We start from the raw sequence: 19,293 nt of genomic DNA on the forward strand, positions 1-19,293 counted from the left end.
ATAATTTCTCTTGTCAAGCAAAAAGCAACTTAAAGAAATTCTTATTTTCTACTTCAGAGAAAGAAGTAAGATTTTTGTGTCATTACAAGACTAAAACACTTGTTTGGGATAGCCTTTTTTTGCAGCGTACTCTCTGACTGATAAATACTGGTGGTATTATTTACTGTTTATGATTATTAATATTTCTCTTTCTTGTTGTCTCTCTCATAATTTCTGAATCCCATCATCAGCCCGGATATCCTAAAAATAGAAAATCTGCAAAGGAAACAGCAAATGCTGAGAAGACAGTCACTATCTGATCATCAATCAGAAATACCGTCTCCCGCTCCCTGACCCCCAACGCGCACACACACAAACACACAGCGTGTACACACACACACACACACACACAAACACACAGCGTACACACACACACACACACACACACATACGCGCACGCACACACACACAGGGCACACACACAAATAGACACACAGCGCGCACAAACACACACACACACACAAATACACACACAGCGCGCACAAACACACACACACACAGACGCCCGCCATGTCGGACCCCGCCGCGGACCTCCCCTTCTTCTACGGCAGCATCAGCCGCTCGGAGGCGGAGGAGTGCCTGAAGCTGGCGGGCATGGCGGACGGGCTGTTCCTGCTGCGGCAGTGCCTGCGCAGCCTGGGCGGCTACGTGCTGTCGCTGGTGTGGAACCTGCAGTTCCACCACTACTCGGTGGAGAAGCAGCTCAACGGCACCTACTGCATCGCCGGCGGCAAGCCGCACTGCGGCCCGGCGGAGCTGTGCGAGTACTACAGCAAGGACTCCGACGGCCTGGTCAGCACCCTGCGCCGGCCCTGCCTGCGGCCCGCCGAAACGCCCGTCCGCACCGGCGTCTTCGAGAGCCTGCGCGACAACATGCTGCGCGAGTACGTCCGCCAGACCTGGCACCTGGAGGTGAGGCCCGCCCGCGCTGTCGTTACATTACCTTACGTTACAGGCATTACATTACGTTACATTACATACATTACATTACATTACATTAAATTACAGGCATTACATTACATTACAGACATTACATTACAGACATTACATTACAGGCATTACATTACATTACATACATTACATTACAGGCATTACATTACATTGACATCATTCGGCTTACATCAAGCCATGACAGTTAGCATTACAACATTACATTACGCGCATTACTTCATGAGTAGCAGACGCATTACATTACATTACATTAAATATATTACATTACAGGCATTACATTACATTACATTACATACATTACATTACCGGCATTACATTACATTACATTACATTACAGACATTACATTAAATTACATACATTACATTACAGGCATTACATTACATTACATTACAGGCATTACATTACATTACATTACATTAAATTACATACATTACATTACAGGCATTACATTACATTACATTACAGGCATTTGGCAGACGCTCTTATCCAGAGCGACGTACAGCAAAGTGTATAACCATAACCAGGAACAAGTGTGTCGAAAACCCTAGAGGGAAGTACAGTTCCAAGTGCAGGGAACGACCGCGTAGTTTAACTTTGACCCTGTAGGTTAGTCCGTTGAACACAAACAACTGAAAGGACCTAAAGGAAAACCACACACCGCCCTCACACGGTCTGCACACCCCTGCAACGGGGTAACCTTTTTTATTTTTTAAACCTTTATTTAACCAGGGAAGGTCCCATTGAGATTAAAAATCTCTTTTCCAAGGGAGCCCTGGTCTAGACAGGCAGCAGCACAAAAATGTTGCAAATAAGACAAATCAGTACAACAAACAATTAGCGCTACAATATAAAACACTCAACAACAATGTGCAATAAAAGCAACACACCGAAATTCAGTTTGAACACCGACATCCTATCGATTCCGCCTCCAGTTCTTGCATCATGGATTTAAAAGCATTCAACGTCTTGGGCCTGGTCCTGAACTGTCTGTCCATCCGTCCGCCCGTCTGTCTGTCTGTCCGTCCGTCCGTCCGTCTGTCTGCCTGTCCGTCCGTCTGTCTGTCTGTCTGTCCGTCTGTCCGTCCCCACGGCCGCAGGGGGAGGCCATGGAGCAGGCCATCATCAGCCAGGCCCCTCAGCTGGAGAAGCTGATCGCCACCACCGCCCACGAGAAGATGCCCTGGTACCACGGCAAGATCGCGCGGCAGGAGGGCGAGCGGCGGCTCTACTCCGGCGCGCAGCCGGACGGCAAGTTCCTGTGAGTACCCGTCGCACTTCCTGTGGAGTCCCAGCTACCGTGTCTTTGAAAGCCTCTGAAGAATGGAATGTTTCTGTTTTGTTTTCCCTGAAATTCTAAATCGGTGTTCTAGAACTCCGTTGCTTTCAGTCACCGGGAGTGACTGTGACATCAGCGTTAGAACGTTCAGTTAAGAACATTCTAATCACGCGCTCGCTATCTCATCGCCTCAGAGGGTTAAACCTCTGGTATTCCTTCCAGTTCTCAAAAGTGAAAAAGAAAACGCACGCCTTGTTTTAGCGAGGCGCAGACCAGAAGGACATGCAAGTAAAACTTAAAAAGGAAAAAAAAAAGAAAGAAGGGTCACACACTCTGTTTACTCCAATGCAGAAAATTGACATTCGATTTTTTAAAGTTTTTAGGAACTTTTTTGCCTAGTATGTAACCTGGTTCTGTCTTCTTTGTTTTATGCTCTATTGAGGTGCCTGCTGTTGTCCAAATGTATGCGAAGAATACAAAATGCATATTATGTATAAGATAGTGATTCTTATGAATGAATTCCTATTGAATAGGTCCTAAAAACATTGAATGTCTATTTTTGTAATGCTTATTTTTGTGGAAAGTGGAAATAATTGAATTGATTGTGTGTTCTTTCATAACTCTATGTGTAGATTCCTGTTTAAACACCATGTGATCGTGATTGTCTGTCTCACAGGTGCATCCAATTTGTCAGTAACTTATACGTGTGCGTGAGAACTGCTGTGCTGAAGCCCTGACGAAGGCAGCTTGCTGCCGAAACGTTGGAGATAAAAATCTGCATTGGAGTAAACAGAGTGTGCGACCCTTCTTTCTCTTTTTAAGTATTCCTTCCATTCTCACCACTGTTTAAATGCAGGAAGGGGCTGCCGGGTGGCGCATTCGGTTAGGGCCCCGCTATGTGGCGCATAGATGCGCCCCCACAGTCTCGGGCAGAATCCGGAGCCCGTGCCATTGCTGGCATTGGCCGGTAGCTCCACAGGGGTGACACCACCCAATTGGCAATTGGGTCGCCCAAGTGTTTGAGAGGATTCGGTTGGTTATAGGTCTGCATTTAATCGCTCTCTGGCGACCTCTGCTGGTTGATTGGGCGCCCGTCCAATGCTGCGTATGAAAGGTCATCCTCTGACTACGCTCTATGCTCCATGCTATAGCTGTGGTCTGCAGTGTGAACAGAAGCAGACTTTTTTTTCTGTTTTCAGTACCGTGTTATGTCTACACTCACCCGCATCCGCTGTGGGGTTTGGGCATGTCTGAACGCGTCTGCGGATGATTGGGCGTTTCAAATTCAGGTGAAAACTGGACGCATTCAGTCCCAAGCTGGGCACCAAATTTTTTATTTTCATTTTTTTAAAGAAAAGAATACGAAGCCAAGGAATCTGGCGAGTCTATAGACTCTGTAGCATGACTTTGCTCAAAGTCGTGATCTTGTGTGGGTGGCGCTCTAATTAGATACGATGCATACGTAGATTCTCCATTACATCTTGCGTCACCATTTTGTTTCCCTCTTTAACTGTTGACCGTGGGCCAGAGGGCTGAGGGTGGACTCCCTTCAACATCCGGGAGCTTTTTTTCCGTGCCACTGTTTGATCCTTTTTCCCTTTCTTTGTTTCTTCCCGATGCGGAGTTATTTTTTTAACTCGCATTGGCGGTTTGTTTGTGGGGTTCCGTCTTGCCTAATTATATCTATTTCCTGTTTTTCTGTACAGCGTCTTTGTGGCAGTTTCTCTGTAAAAAAAAACACACAGATACAAACAGAACTGAATCTCGGAAACTATGACGGAAACTATACATTTTCTCGTTCGAGAACAGTCTGTCTCATCCTGTGCCCAGTCTTTATAATGGCTATCAGTACATATTTTGTCCAAAGTGTTTAGAGGGGGAGTCGATAATTGGGAACCGTTTTAACAAATTACAGTAAGTAGTAAAAACCCAATATATCGGGGGATAAAACAGTGTGTGGCGTTGGCCTCCTGTCAGGGGCGGGGGGGGGGAGGGGCGACCAGAGAGGCACCGTCTCTGTTATTTGTGTTGTTAGCCGTTTTTGTTCTGATTACTTTCCTTATTAGTGCTTATCATTCAACTCATAGGCCTTCTGTAGGTTTCCCCCTATTTAAAAATTACATATTTATTTTTTCCGCTCATTGTTGATTGTTTCACTGTGAGTTATATTACATCACTGCCATTTAGGACATGCCCTTATCCAGATCCATTTACACAGCCGGAAGAAATATACTGAAGAAATCCATGTAAAGCGCCTTTCTCAAGAGTGCGACTGCGGTGTCCTACGTGGGAATCGAACCTGCGACCTGTCGGTTACACGTGCTCATACGTGCGCGTTTCGTTCCTCAGAGTTAGAGATCGCGAGGAGTCGGGAACCTTCGCCCTGTCTCTGATGTACGGCAAGACGACCTACCACTACCAGATCCTGCAGGACAAGTCCGGGAAGTACTCCATGCCCGAGGGAACCAAGTTCGATACCGTCTGGCAGGTCGGTTCTCCCCACCCCTGAAGGACCAACTATACACCACCACGCCTGTGAATCGGCATGAAAAAAAAAAACTTTCAGTGTTCAATTCTTTTTTTTTAAATTCTTTTTTTGACATTATACGAGTGTCAAAAACACGTTGCAGTGAAAATACTGAAAAAATATATTGAATTTATTGAATGTACCTTGTAGGGTACTGTATGGTTTTAGCATAGTAGAAAATATAGTTTATAGATTAAGATCAGAGGCTTGTGTCCCCTACAGAGGGGAAAAATGAATTGCTGGGTCTTAGGAGGATATATATATACTATATATAAAAATTGATTTCATTGGTAGGACAGCCATAGACAGGCCCACTGGTAGTATTGTCTCTGTGCATCTTTTATCGTAACTTTGTTTTATGGGTTCCTTATCCGTTAAAAGAAGGATGTATATTAGTTTGATTGCTGATTTTGAGGTATAAATGAGCTTCTCTGGTCTCTCTCCCTAACCCCCTCTCTCCCCCTCTCTCCTCCTCTCTCCATCTCTCTCTCTCTCTCTCTCTCTGCCCCTGCAGTTGGTGGAGTACCTCAAGATGAAGCCTGATGGATTAGTGACCATATTGCGTGAAGCCTGCGTGAACCCCAACTGCGCCATGGGTATTGTAGTTCTGTTGCATTCATTCGTACTCAACATCAGTTATGTTCTGCAGGGCTTTGGGACTATTTTTTTTTGTAAATGGCTAATATAATAAAGATTTATTGGCTGGTTGGAACTGAGAACAAAGGTAAGAAGAACCTTCATGTGCTGGTTGTTTTATGACATTAAATTAAACTGACCAAAATATAACATAGCATTGACTAACTCTCTCCATCCCTGTCTTTAAGCTGCCACACCTACAGTGCCGCCAGTTGTAAGTACTGACCCGAGAGCAAAAGCTTTTTTTTGTCTCTGTTTTACATTTACATTTTAGATTCTTTCCAGATGCTCTTATCCACAGCAACATTACACCGCTTTAATTCAAACAATACATTTACACAGCTGGATATGTTCTCAAGCAGTTCAGGTGAAGTGCTGGCTATAACAGCAGTGCCTGATCTGAGAATTAAACCTACAGCCTTACAGTTACAAACCGTTTACTTAGCATTATGCTACACTACTGCCCTGGTTTTGCAGATGAATGTAAGGAAAGGGCGGTTGGATATTTTAACAACATTCATTTATGTGTATTTTATGTGTTATACACATGTGCCTGTCAATTGTAAAAAAAAAAATTAAAAAAAACATTCCTGGTTCTTTCCAGAGGAGAACCCCTCAACCGAATGGATACACACCGCCACCTAAAGGTTAGTCTATGTCAGTGCAGCTCGAAACTGAAATAAATCATAAGGCTTTTAAAAAAAAAAAATTTTCATGGCGACTCTCTGGAACCTCTCTCTTCTCTAATGCTTTTCATTCTTTTAAAACACCACCTTTGCGTGCTGGAGCATTGTTTACTTGGTTGTGTGGAGCGTCTATATGCATTGCTGTCCCTTTTTTACCTATGCGTTTCAGTATTTTTACCTAATAAAAAATAATACCTGAATGTATAGTGTTGTATTTAACTTAGCAGGCTCTCTTATGCATGGCAACTTACACAGCTGAAATCCTTTAAATACAATCCATTTACGCAGCTCGATTTTTATTGAAGGAGTTCAGATTAAGTATCTGAGCACATACGTGCAACGGCAGTGCACCACCTGGGAGCTAAGCTGGCAACCTCTTTTCCACAACCATTGTTAGAAACTTTATTTTTTTAAAAACCTGTGTAACAGCGGTGGCAGCAATGATTGGACGTTGAGGTTTAACGGAGCCCTGTGATTGGCTGTCCTTGCCTAAAGCCCTGGAGACCGTGCCGGCGGACCGGCGCACGCTGCCCATGGACACCAGCGTGTACGAGAGCCCGTACAGCGACCCCGAGGCCCTGAAGGAGAAGAAGCTCTTCCTGAAGCGCGAGCAGCTCATGATCGACGAGGTGGAGCTGGGGTCCGGGAACTTCGGCTGCGTGAAGAAGGGGGTCTACAAGATGAGAAAGTGAGGAGGGGGGGCTCGAGGGGGGTGGCATAGCGTAAGGGGGTGGGTGGGGTAAATAAAAACAGAGTGGGAGGTATCATCGTTCCTGGTTTAATGTGTTTTGCTGCAGATCTGGGGTCAATTCCATGTTCTCTTCAGTAATTGAAAAAACCCTGGTTCTCTGGTTCTCTGGTTCTTTGGTTCTTCAGTTCTCTGTTTCTCTGGTTCTTTGGTTATCTGGTTCTTCAGTTATCTGGTTCTTTGGTTCTCTGGTTCTGTGGTTCTCTGGTAGTTTCACTCCCAATCAAGCTCTCAAGATGAAAAAAATGCAGCAGAACAGCAGAAGAACTGTGTGTGAGTCTGACGCTGAGCCGTGAGACTGATGTCTTTAATTACTATATTGGCCACCAAACTGAGTTTGTGCAGCTCGGAGCAGCGAAAACAGAACGGAATGCGAGACAGAAATGAAATCCAGAGACGCCGGCAGCCTTACAAAAAAAAAAAAGTTCCAAATGTCTTGACATTTGTGCAAATCTTTACAAATTGCCAATATTTCCCTTGACATTGGAAAACGTTTAGACAGGCAAAAAAAATTCACGCGAAGAAATTTGGAGGCTGTTCGTGCAAAAGATTAATATCGGCATATGCTCAACATGTTACAGCCAGTCTTCCAGAGAGAGGGTGTGTGGGGGGGGGGGTGTACAAAATGGCCCCCGCAGTACAAAATGATGGCGACCGTACACCTCAGCCCCTGGCCTCCAGCCTAACTGCAGCTCCATCACCTGTCCTGTCTGTCAGTGCCACGCTGCAGAGTGAAAAACCCCCCCGGCCAGAAGCACACTTTAGCACACTTTAGCACACTTTAGCACACTTCAGCCCACTTTAGCCCACTTTAGAGCCGCCGTTTCACCCCCGGAGACCCCCGTCATAAGTGACATTCTTTCGTACGTGTAAATGTAGCGGCGTCTCGTGGTGGAGCCCGTGGAGAGCCGTCCACGTGAGCTGTAACGCCTGTGGCCACTTACGTGTCACATGTCTCTACCTCTTCCTGTCTCTCGCTGCGCTGTCCCGTCCAAGACAACAAAAACCCTAAACAAGACTATATATGGTCATTGGCTATGAAGTCTGGCTTGGGACCCCCTGCAGTACCTTCACAGACCCCCCCGGTCGTAAACCTGCTGTGGTAAACCCCCGAGTTTAGAGGAGAGATATTGCTTGTTTTCATCGCTATCTAGCGACCCCTGCTGGTCGATCGGGTTGCCCGCGAGGTGCACGCTAAAGCCACATATGAATAGTCTTCCTCTGACTCCACCCTGTGCAAGCTTAGCCTTAGTCTGGCAAGTGAGAAGAAGCAGCACGTGACACCCTGTGTTTTCGGAGGGGTACTGCGGTTTGTCTACACGCTCCCGAAACAGCAGTGGGGGTTTGCACGTGAACCCATGGTTGGGCAGACAGTCGGGTATTTCAAATTAGGGTGTGAAAATTGAGTGCCAAATTTTTTTTTTCTAAACCTTCTAAGCTGACCGCCCCATGTGCCGTTCCAGGAAGCACATCGACGTGGCGATCAAGGTGCTGAAGAGCGAAAACGAGAAGTCGGTGAAGGACGAGATGATGAAGGAGGCGGAGATCATGCACCAGCTGGACAACCCCTACATCGTGCGCATGATCGGCCTCTGCGAGGCCGAGAACCTCATGCTGGTCATGGAGATGGCTTCCTGCGGGCCGCTCAACAAGTTCCTGTCCTCCAAGAAGTGAGTTCCCCTCCAGCAAAGCTCCTCTCATTGTCATGGTCTCCCCCCGGGGGGCTGCTGGGCGGCTCTTCCTGTTTGAGGTGCTTCTCCAGTGTGTTGGATAGGGTCCTGCGGTCTGGTACTGAACTCGGGTTGTGCCGGTACCGACCCAGATAACGAGCGACTGTGGCCCGGGTCTGCACGGATTCCGGCCTAGGCCGTGCTGACTTCGGGCCCAGAACCGGCGCTGATCCGGCCCGGGGTCGCCTGCGGTCCGGGAGCTGAGGCTGGGTGGTTCCCGGGTCCAGAGGGAGGGAGCCAGTTGACCGACAATCAAAATGGGGGAAGCCATAGATTGTTTTTCAGGTTGAACAGAGTATAAAAAAGCAAGCCTGCATTATATGTGATGTAGACACAAGCAAATTAATATTTTAAATACAGTGGTTGTGATGGTGTCGTGATGACTTTTCTGCCCCCATTTATGGCCCCTTTATGAATATTCATAACGCAATCACCACACTCAGAGATGCAATAATTTGCAGAGACAGGACTATTAAGCACATTGAGCCAGTCATCTGGTGAGTTTATATAACATCTGTGCTGCAAGTCACAGCTGGTGGACTGCTTGAGAGAGCATGGCGGAATGTGACCTGTTGCATGCTGTAGTAGACCTCCCGGTGATTTATTAACAAACAAACAGTGCTTAAACCTGCATGGAGAACCCGGTAAAGACTGTGTTGGTTGCGACATTGGTTGTTCATTAATAATTTAGAACTCCCTGAACTCTTTAAAGTGCATTCCTTTTCCTCCAAATTCAAAGCTGTTTTTAGATGTGATGCACCTCAAGGATCTGTTTTGGAACTCACTCACTCACTCACTCACTCACTCACTCACTCACTCACTCACTCACTCACTCACTCACTCACACACACACACACTCACTCACTCACTCACTCACTCACTCACCACCACTCACGCACTCACACTCACCTCACGCCTCACTCACTCACAACCACCTCACACACCACACACACTCCACACTCACTCACACACTCACTCACACACTCACTCACGCACTCACACACTCACACACTCACACACTCATTCACTCACGCACTCACTCACTCGCACAACCACACATACATGCACTCACGCACACACACTCACGTTTAGCAGGCTAAAGATTCTCCACTAGGGGGAGCTATTAGCACTCACGGTGCTTCGCATCACTGACACTGTCCTTCTTAACCCTGTACCCCGTGCAGTGCAGCACACCGGATTTTCGTGTGTCAGTGTTGCCGCTGCACGGTGGAGCGTCCAATCGGTAAGCAGGCCTGTCTGTGCTTGTCGTGTCACCTGACAGAGAGCAGATCTCTGTGGAGAACGTAGTGGAGCTGATGCACCAGGTGTCTCTGGGTATGCTGTACCTGGAGGAGAACAACTTCGTGCACCGGGACCTGGCCGCCCGCAACGTGCTGCTGGTCAACCAGCACTACGCCAAGATCAGCGACTTCGGCCTGTCCAAGGCCCTGGGGGCCGATGACAACTACTACAAGGTGGGCGTGCCTGTCAGCTACGTGTGCTGCGGGTCATCATTATGCTGCCGGGCCGTGTGCTGCGGGTCATCATTATGCTGCCGGGCTGTGTGCTGCGGGTCATCATTATGCTGCCGGGCCGTGTGCTGCGGGTCATCATTATGCTGCCGGGCCGTGTGCTGCGGGTCATCATTATGCGGGGCCGGGCCTGTGCGGCGTGTGCGGGTCATCATTATGCTGCCGGGCCGTGTGCTGCGGGTCATCATTATGCTGCCGGGCCGTGTGCTGCGGGTCATCATTATGCTGCCGGGCCGTGTGCTGCGGGTCATCATTATGCTGCCGGGGCTATCTGGGGGCATAAACTATGAGTTGCAACACAGTGAGTTAACCAGATTGCTTGTGCATCCTTTGTGTGTGTGTGTGTGTGTATGTATGCATTTGTGCATGCATGATTGCTTGTGTGTGTGTGTGCATTTGTGCATGTGTGTGTGTGCTTGCATGTTTGCTTGTGTTTGTATGTATGTGTGTTTCTGTGCGTGCATTTGTGTTTGTGTGTTTCTGTGTGTGGTTGTGTGTGTTTGTGTGTGGTTGTGTGTGTGGTTGTGTGTCTGTGTGTGGTTGTGTGTGGTTGTGTGTGTGTGTGGTTGTATGTGGTTGTGTGTGTGTTTGTGTGTGTGTGGCTGTGTGTGTGTGTGGTTGTGTGTGTGTGTGTGTGTGCGTGTGTGTGTGTGTGTGTGGTTGTGTGTGTGTGCGTGTGTGTGTGTGTGTGTGTGTGTGTGTGTGTCTGTGTGTGGTTGTGTGTGGTTGTGTGTGTGGTTGTGTGTCTGTGTGTGGTTTTGTGTGTGTGTGTGTGTGGTTGTGTGTTTGTAGGCACGCACAGCAGGAAAATGGCCTCTGAAGTGGTACGCTCCGGAATCCATCAACTACCGCAAGTTCTCCAGCAAGAGCGACGTGTGGAGCTACGGCGTCACCATGTGGGAGGCCTTCTCCTATGGCGGAAAGCCTTACAAGGTGGGCCGGCCAATCAGAGGGAGGCACAGACTGGGGTACATCACAGCAGGATATTCACACTGCAGACAAAAGAGCGACTGTGTGGGCCAGCCTGGGGACAACTGTGCCTGATTTCTGAGCTGAAATGCTGTGGCTCTTTCTTTAAGTTAATAGAAATGCTATGTAGCCAACAGCAGGGAATGTGCGGCCGATTACAGAATGTTTTAGAATAAGAATAAAATTAGGTATTTGTCAGGGATTTCCGACGTGAACGTGAAGAATTTAAAATTTCTTCAAAAGTTTAAATTCTAAAAATGTTGATATTCACTGTACTCGAACCATTTCACATCACATGCATGATGCTCAACACACACACATGCACACGATCACACACACATGCACACACTCACACACACACATTCACACACACACACTTACACCCGCACACACACACTCTCGCTCACACGCACACACACACACACTCGCTCGCATGCACACACACACACACGCACTCTCACACACACACACACACACTACGCACTTCTCACACACACACACACACAAAACACTACAAAACACACACCGCCCTCACACTACACACACACACACACACACAGCACTCTCACACACACACACACACATCCACACACACACACACACTCCCACACTCACACACACACACTCACACACACACCACACACACTCTCCACACACATCCCTTCCCACAACACACGCACCTCATCTTGCGTCTCTGACCCTGTTCCCCTCTCTCTCTCTCTTCGTCCTGGCGCACTCGCCCGCGGCTCACAGAAACTGAAGGGGTCGGAGGTGAACAGTTTCATCGAGGAGGGGAAGCGCTTGCCCAGCCCCCCGGAATGTCCCGAAACCATGTACAGCCTGATGAGGGACTGCTGGACGCACAAGTAAGGATCCCGCGCCGCCGCCGCGCCAGCAAAGGCGCCTCCGGCGTGCGTTCACCACGTTTGGGTTTCAGAAGAAAAAATAAAATACGCTTTCGGTCATCAGACCGTCACCGCACATAATCTTAACGCCCGTTTCATCGTGAAGGTACAAATACATGCACCTGGTGGAATTCAACGAGGAAGTCTTCTTTTCACCACGTGATCTCATTTGTTCAGGCGCATGACTCGGTCCGGTACTTTGAACCGAACCAGGGTGACACATCCATGCCGGTCCTCTCAGCTGTAATGATCTTGTGTAGACGGGGCTCTAATAACATAACGGACATGTCAGTCATAACTAGATAATTTTATGGGGGTGTGTCAGTTAACTCATTCCTAGAACTAATGGAATTGCAGGAGGTTTTAGCGGAAATGACTTCCTTTTCCAGAGGCTCTGGAGATAGATGATCTGGGGTCAAGAATATAGGTCACCTAGAGTCTCGATTGTCTCACCTGTTGTTGATTTTGTATGTAATTTGGATTCAGTGTGTATTTTACTCCTAATTTAATATATAATATTTAATATATAATAATAAGTTTAACTTTTCACAACATGCATTTCTGTTCCATTGTAAAACTCTGAGCTGCTTGTTTGTGTACTTATATAAAAGGTACTCTATACAGTTTATAATTTAAAAGAATAATAATAATAATAATATAAATTATTATTTTTATTGTTGTTATTGCTGTTGTTGTTATTAATAAGCAGTTATCAGGGGGAGTTATGCTCGGTGTTGTTGTTATTGCTGTTGTTGTTATTAATAAGCCGTTATCAGGGGGAGTTACGCGGGCGAGCGGTGAGTTAGTGACCTGGTTGTCCCTTCTTTCTTCAGTCACGAGGAACGACCGAATTTCGCCAAGGTGGAGGAGAGGATGCGGGCCTACTACTACTCCACCTCCAAGAAGCCGCCCCCGGAGGAGAAGCCCGGAGCCGCCGCTGCCTCTGCAGACCCGCTCGGGGTCTAGACCACGCCTCCTCAGTTCTCGGGGCGGGCTCTTTAGCGCCCTCTACGGGCGCCTCTGTGAATAACTGTATCTCAACCTCCTCCTCTCCCCCGTCCTGTGGCGATCGCGGTGTCGCTACCCCTTAAATCCCAATTGCCTCGGCCAAACGAAGCAGCTGAGGTCAGCTGACTGTGCAGCAGCCACTTTTAATTGTTTGGTTATGGGTTACGAGTCTTTAAAAAAAAAAAAATACGTTTTTCCCGCCATAGGCATAGATATAGATTTCAGGCGGGACGCAGGGTACACGCCCCCCTCAATATTTAGAACATGTGCATTTGCCCCCCCCCCCCAATAAAAACATGAAAGAAGCAGAGGACTTTTATTTCCACCATAAATTGATGCAGAAAATGCACAAATTGGTGCATAAGAATTCACCAGAATGCAGGAAATGAAGTGTTTGACGCTCAAAATTTCCTGGGTGGTGGGGGAGGGGGGACCCCAGACACCAGACCCCAGACACCCCGCTTAATGTGTCCCCCCCAAATGATGTTCAAACAAAACCTACACCACTGTTACCCTCAACCCATCGTGATTTCAGCTGAGATCCACTCGATGTACTAAATCAAAATCAGTCGCGACAAAACAGCGTAACAAACTTGTGAGGCAGAGACGATGGCCGTGTCTCAGCGTAGCCACCTGTCTCAAACGGTCACTGAAGTTTGTGTGCTGGCAGTGTTATTGTTTCTGTTTTGAATGGTCTTTCTCTGCGAACTTCTTATATAAGAGAAATCTTCTGGTAGGCGACAAGGAGGTTTAAAAGTTTAAACGTCTCTTCAAAGTTTTCACGCGAGAAGCGTAATGCAGCTTTATCGTAAAAATGTTATGATTCTGGTAGGATGCCAAGTAGGCTATATAATTTTAATATTTTGAAGGTATTTTTGCTTGGTCTTCAATAGCAATATAGTCTATCACGTCTTAAAAGGTATTCAGCGCACCTTTTTAAAAATGTTATGCTCCTTTAGATATTTTAAAATAGTTTGAGGTACACCTAGGCTAAAGTCCTGAAACCTGAACTTGTTTTAACAACCATACTCCATGTAGCAGGGTTTTGGCTGGTTTAATACATACATGGATATTCAGTTCAGCATGAGAAGCACCCTGAGCCAAAATCTTCCTGCTTTTTGTGTCTTATATTTGTTTTTTTCTCATGCAGATATATATTTAATTGCCTTTCTGAAATAAAAACTATGTGCGCATCATGAATCAAACTATTACAACTACTGATGTATTAACCTATTACTTTTCAACTGCTATGAAAACAGTTTTTTGTTTGAGTTCATTTGAACTTGTATCATTTTTTTGAAATTTTAATAAAAGTATTTCCATTAATTTCAATGTTTATGCATCTCTATTTCTTTTTGAGTTTGTGTGTGTGTGTGTGTGTGAGAGAGGGAGAGAGAGAGAAAGGACTTAGGGTTACAATTAGGTTAAGGTTAGGCATGTAGTGGTTGGGTTAGGGTTAGAGTAAATGGTAAATGGACTGCATTTATATAGCGCTTTTATCCAAAGCGCATTACAATTGATGCCTCTCATCACCCATTCACACACACACTGCACACACCAACGTTGAAAGGCTGCCATGCAAGGTACCAATCAGCTCGTTGGGAGCAATTAGGAGTTAGGTGTCTTGCTCAGGGACAGGGACACTTCGACACGCCCAGGGCGGGGGATCAAACCGGCAACCCTCCGACTGCCAGACAACCGCTCTTACCTCCTGAGCTAGAGGTTACGAAATGAATGTAAGTCAATGGGAAGTCCTCACAAGTATAGCAATACGAATGCATGTGTGTGTGTGTCTGTGCATGCATGTGGTTGTGTGCATGTTCATAGAAATTAGCCAAATTGAATTCAATTAAATAACAAACCGGATTCAAACAACATGAAATATATCCATATCGCATGCTTGTTTCAGAGATTGCTTGTTTAAAAAGGAACAATGTGATTTGGGAAGGTTTAAATGGAGCCTTTCGTTAAAACTTTATTTGGGGGGGGGGGGATGAGTCTTACGCATTACGAGGCTGTGCATCATGAAATGACTCCTAGGCCTACTGGACGTGTATATATACATTCCTATTTACAGTCAGATCCTTCAGGACCGTAACCTCGACAAATATCAAATTCGGCATTTTACTTCTTAGCTAGTACACCAAGTAAATTACACCCTGTAGCCCACACAGTGTTCGTGGCATTTAAACCAGTACGTATTTTTCAATCTTAACACAAAGCTGCTCGTCGGTATATATATACACACAGCACATTTTTTATTAGCACGAGGATACACGAACTACTTAACTTTCTGTGAAAAAAAAATTGACTGAATTAGGCTGCATAGGCTTGCCTCTTCCTCCAAAGACGAGCAGTCCGTGCACCCGCGGGCGGTGTGCCATGACGTTTCTTCAAAAGAAGTGTTTTATGTTGTTAGGGAGGGGTCTTCTATCTGACTTCGCAAAGAAAGTGCAGCGGCAATATGTATTATTAAGTCCTGATTGTTATAGTTATAAAGAAATTCCACACCGCGGTTGGCATTGTTTACTTTATATTTTTGAAATAAGACGATGTTGTAAATTTGCAGCGAGTAACCAAAGGAGTTGGACGATTTATACTTAAGTTTGCTAAGCGGACCAAGAAACCAGCTTAGTCGGTAAGTAGCTAGCCTACACAGGAAAAGTAGCAGCGAGCTAGCAAGATGTTGACTTCTGGAACAATGTTTTTAAAAATCTTACGGTTAAAATGTAAGCACTAATTTAAAACGCATACACCACATTACATTGTTTTTTACGGTGTATTATCTTCAAACGTTTGAAAGTTTTCGCTGTCGTCAGTAGGCTATCAGCTTGCATGGCATGATGTTGGTTTCGCTTTTAATTCGTCATGAGAGTAGGGGGATACTGCTGTCCTGTCATGTAGCATGTAGCGTTTCGTCTGTTTTATTTTTTACAGTCTCTGGTTTAAACAGACACAAATACGATGCATTAGGCCAGTGGTTTTCAACCCTGGTCCTGGGGGCACACGGTGTATGCTGGTTTTCGTTCCAACCACAGTTGCGATCTCAGAATTTTAACAAGCTATTATTTTTCCTTAATTAGGTGCTTCTCGTGTCAGAGGGATTATTTGCCCACTTAAGCCACCTTGTGTCAAAAATAGCTATGCATGCCATAAAGAATAAGAGTCCCACATTCACATTGTGCTATATTGCAGACGATTACGTAAAGAAGTTAAACTTTTTAACTAATCAAAATAAAGACTGGGGCAAATCAACAGGTTCCTAATTGGGGAAAGTGTGGACACCTGGCCACTAAATCTAATCATTTGATAGATAACGAATTCGAAAACAAAGAACATGATAACGAGTCAAACCTGTATTGTGCTAATTAGTTTAAGGGAAATATGCGCTTAAAGCACTTAAACACATGTATTCAGCAACCTAATTAGGAGCCTATTAATTCCCCTTGTTAATTTGATCTGTTAAAAATGTTACCTCTTTTTAAGTGATCGTTTGCAATCACTTTAAAATAATTCCTTTTAACATGAAAAACACCTAATTAAGAAAAATTAACAGCTTGTTAAAATTCTGAAATTGGAACTGTGGTTGGAACGAAAACCAGCATACACAGTGTGCCCCCAGGACCAGGGTTGAAAACCACTGCATTAGGCTACTTGTACCAATCGTCATTTGAAGTTTTATCACTTTAATGTCCACGTGTTCTGTCCGGAACTTTAACTCTTGTCCGGTTTCCTAGTGCAATGACACAGTGGATAGTAATGATTGGCATGTTCTTTTTTATGTTTTCAAACTAAGGTCATATTTTGGGCATCAATAAATTGCCAACATGGACTAACACGTTTTAGGTTTCAAGTCTTGTTTATCATGGAACAAAATTATTATTTTTTCTATAGTTAACATGTTACCAGTGGCAGTCCTCATATTGAAAAAATTGTATTGTGTATTACAAAGAACATGGCTAGTGGCTTCTACTGTGAGTCTCACCATAATGATACAACTATGCCTTACTAATGTGGCACAGCATTGCTGTTACAGTATTATTTGTGTAAACATACACCCCCCCCACACACACACACACACACACACACACTCACTCACTTTGTCTCTCTCTCTTTCTGTGTGACAGGTCCCATGAGCACTAGAAGTGTAAACGGCTGTACGTGTTTCGAGGAAGACTAACAGCTGTTTGCATCAAGGCGAATCCTGTCCTGAGCACCAGGGATAGGGGTATAGGGGAAAGGGTTCTTCGCCTAAAGCAGAGTTAAACCCCACAAACGTGCGCGGGCGCGCGCTCACACACACACACACACACACACACACACACACACACACACACTCAGCACTGCGCCCTCCGCCACCATGTCCCTGGTGCTGAAGCAGGTCTTCAACAAGGACCGGACGTTTCGGCCCGTGCGGAAGTTTGAGCGGGGAACGCAGCACTTCGATATGTACGAGGTGCTGAAGGCGTCGTCGCTCGACGTCATGCTGGACTTCAAGCAGGCGGTGCAGCTGCCGCAAGGCAAGGGGCTTCACGACTGGGTGGCCGTGCACGTGGTGCACTTCTTCAACCGCATCAACCTGATCTATGGCAACATCAGCGACTCCTGCACCGAGCAGAGCTGCCCCGTGATGTCCGGCGGGCCCGAGTATGAGTACCGCTGGCAGGACGACGGCAAGTACAAGAAGCCCACCGCCCTGCCCGCGCCCAAGTACATGAGCCTGCTGATGGACTGGATCGAGGTGCAGATGAACAACAAGGACATCTTCCCCACCAACGTCGGTAATTATGGCGACCGTTTATGTTGATGTAGCGCCTTTTCCTCTTTGTCTGTGCTTTGTGAAGGTGCAGCACTTCGATGCTGAAGAAACCCACACTAGATCCTTCAGTCATTCAAAACTACCGCCCGGTATCTCTCCTCCCTTTCCTATCCAAAACACTTGAACGTGCTGCATCTAACCAACTCTCTGCTTTCTTCTCTCACAACAACCTGCTTGATCCCCACCAGTCTGGCTTCAGGCCTGGCCACTCGACCGAGACTGCACTCCTCTCGGTCAGTGAGTCACTCCATGCCGCACGAGCAGCCTCCCTCTCCTCTGTCCTGATTCTTCTAGACCTCTCCGCTGCATTTGACACTGTGGAGCACTCTATCCTCCTGTCCTCCCTGGCAGCATCAGGGATCTGCGGCACAGTCCTTGACTGGATTGAGTCTTACCTCTCTGACCGTTCCTTCCAGGTTGCCTGGGCGGGTAAGGTATCACCACCCCGTCCCCTCGCCACCGGAGTTCCCCAGGGCTCAGTCCTCGGTCCCCTTCTCTTCTCCTTGTACACCAAATCCCTTGGCCCTGTAATATCTGCCCATGGCTTGTCCTATCACTCCTATGCCGACGACACGCAACTCTTTCTCTCCTTCTCCCCATCGGACACACAGGTCCCTGCCCGCATCTCCGCTTGCCTGAGGGACATACAGAGCTGGATGGACAATCACCACCTGAAGCTCAACCCGGGAAAGACGGTGCTAATCTTTATTCCTGCTCTATCCTCTCCCCTCCTCGACTTTTCCATTTCCCTAGGGGACACCTTAGTGACATCATCACCCTGTGCCAAGAATCTCGGAGTGGTGATGGACAACAGGCTGTCCCTCTCCAAGAACATTGCAGCAGTAAGCCGGGCATGCAGATCTGTCCTGTATAACATCCGCAGAATCCGCTCCTTTCTCACCACCTACTCAACCCAGCTCCTGGTCCAAGCAATGGTTCTATCCCGCCTGGACTACTGCAACTCTCTTCTGGCTGGACTACCGGCATCTGCCACCAGACCCCTGCAACTAAAGCCACTTTAAACTTTTTGTTTTGTGATCTGGCGTAGCCGCGAGACTGAGGTCTGGTTGAGATTCCAGACCCGGTTAATAGCTGCCTCGTTATTATCCCGGCGGCGTGGAGTGACTTTAAACGGTGCGGTGTTCTCACTGAGTATACCGACATCAGTGTTCGTGGACATGTTTGCCGGTGGTTATCAATCCTGAAGTTCTTTCTTCTTACGGAGTATACTGCCAGCTTGAGCCGTACTCGCGACTACGACCACCATCAGACCTCTCTTCATCAGAGACGGACTGAGATTTTAAAATAGCCTCACCAAATAAACCTTGGGTGGACAAAACCTCAGTGACTCTTGCAAGAATCTCTTTCTTTGTGACATCACCACAGACATCCAAAGAATAGTGGGCGGTTACGCTCAACAGCCCCTCCTTATTCAGCCGGTTGAGAACTGGCTGCCTAGGATTTGC

At 46.6% G+C, this 19,293-nt stretch overlaps 2 protein-coding genes across 8 annotated transcripts in view; both read left to right on the forward strand.

Annotated features, from left to right (window-relative positions):
- Positions 1-475: 475 nt before the first annotated feature.
- LOC135252223 (tyrosine-protein kinase ZAP-70) lies at positions 476-13,056 on the forward strand. The gene is made up of 12 exons (XM_064330057.1): positions 476-951; positions 2,089-2,249; positions 4,617-4,755; positions 5,309-5,390; positions 5,619-5,644; positions 6,035-6,077; positions 6,612-6,804; positions 8,328-8,534; positions 9,877-10,069; positions 10,919-11,059; positions 11,849-11,961; positions 12,834-13,056. Exons 1-12 carry the CDS (start codon positions 550-552, stop codon positions 12,964-12,966), a joined length of 1,833 nt encoding a protein of 610 aa, XP_064186127.1. The 5' UTR covers positions 476-549; the 3' UTR covers positions 12,967-13,056.
- Positions 13,057-15,181: 2,125 nt separating this feature from the next.
- mob3a (MOB kinase activator 3A) overlaps positions 15,182-19,293 on the forward strand; it is a 39,309-nt gene continuing 35,197 nt past the window's right edge. For 2 of the 7 annotated variants that reach the window (XR_010329362.1, XM_064330062.1), the window contains exons 1-2: positions 15,182-15,646; positions 17,136-17,789. Coding sequence is in view for 5 of the 7 variants with exons in the window: in XM_064330062.1 (XP_064186132.1) it covers positions 17,369-17,789 (421 nt within the window). In the remaining 2 variants the exon portion in view is untranslated. Of the gene's footprint in view, positions 15,738-17,135; positions 17,790-19,293 lie in introns of all 7 variants that reach the window. The other 5 variants (XR_010329363.1, XM_064330060.1, XM_064330059.1 and 2 more) reach the window with 5 other exon arrangements.

The sequence above is a fragment of the Anguilla rostrata genome, chromosome 4, assembly GCF_018555375.3.
Source record: "Anguilla rostrata isolate EN2019 chromosome 4, ASM1855537v3, whole genome shotgun sequence".
Lineage (NCBI taxonomy): Eukaryota > Metazoa > Chordata > Actinopteri > Anguilliformes > Anguillidae > Anguilla > Anguilla rostrata.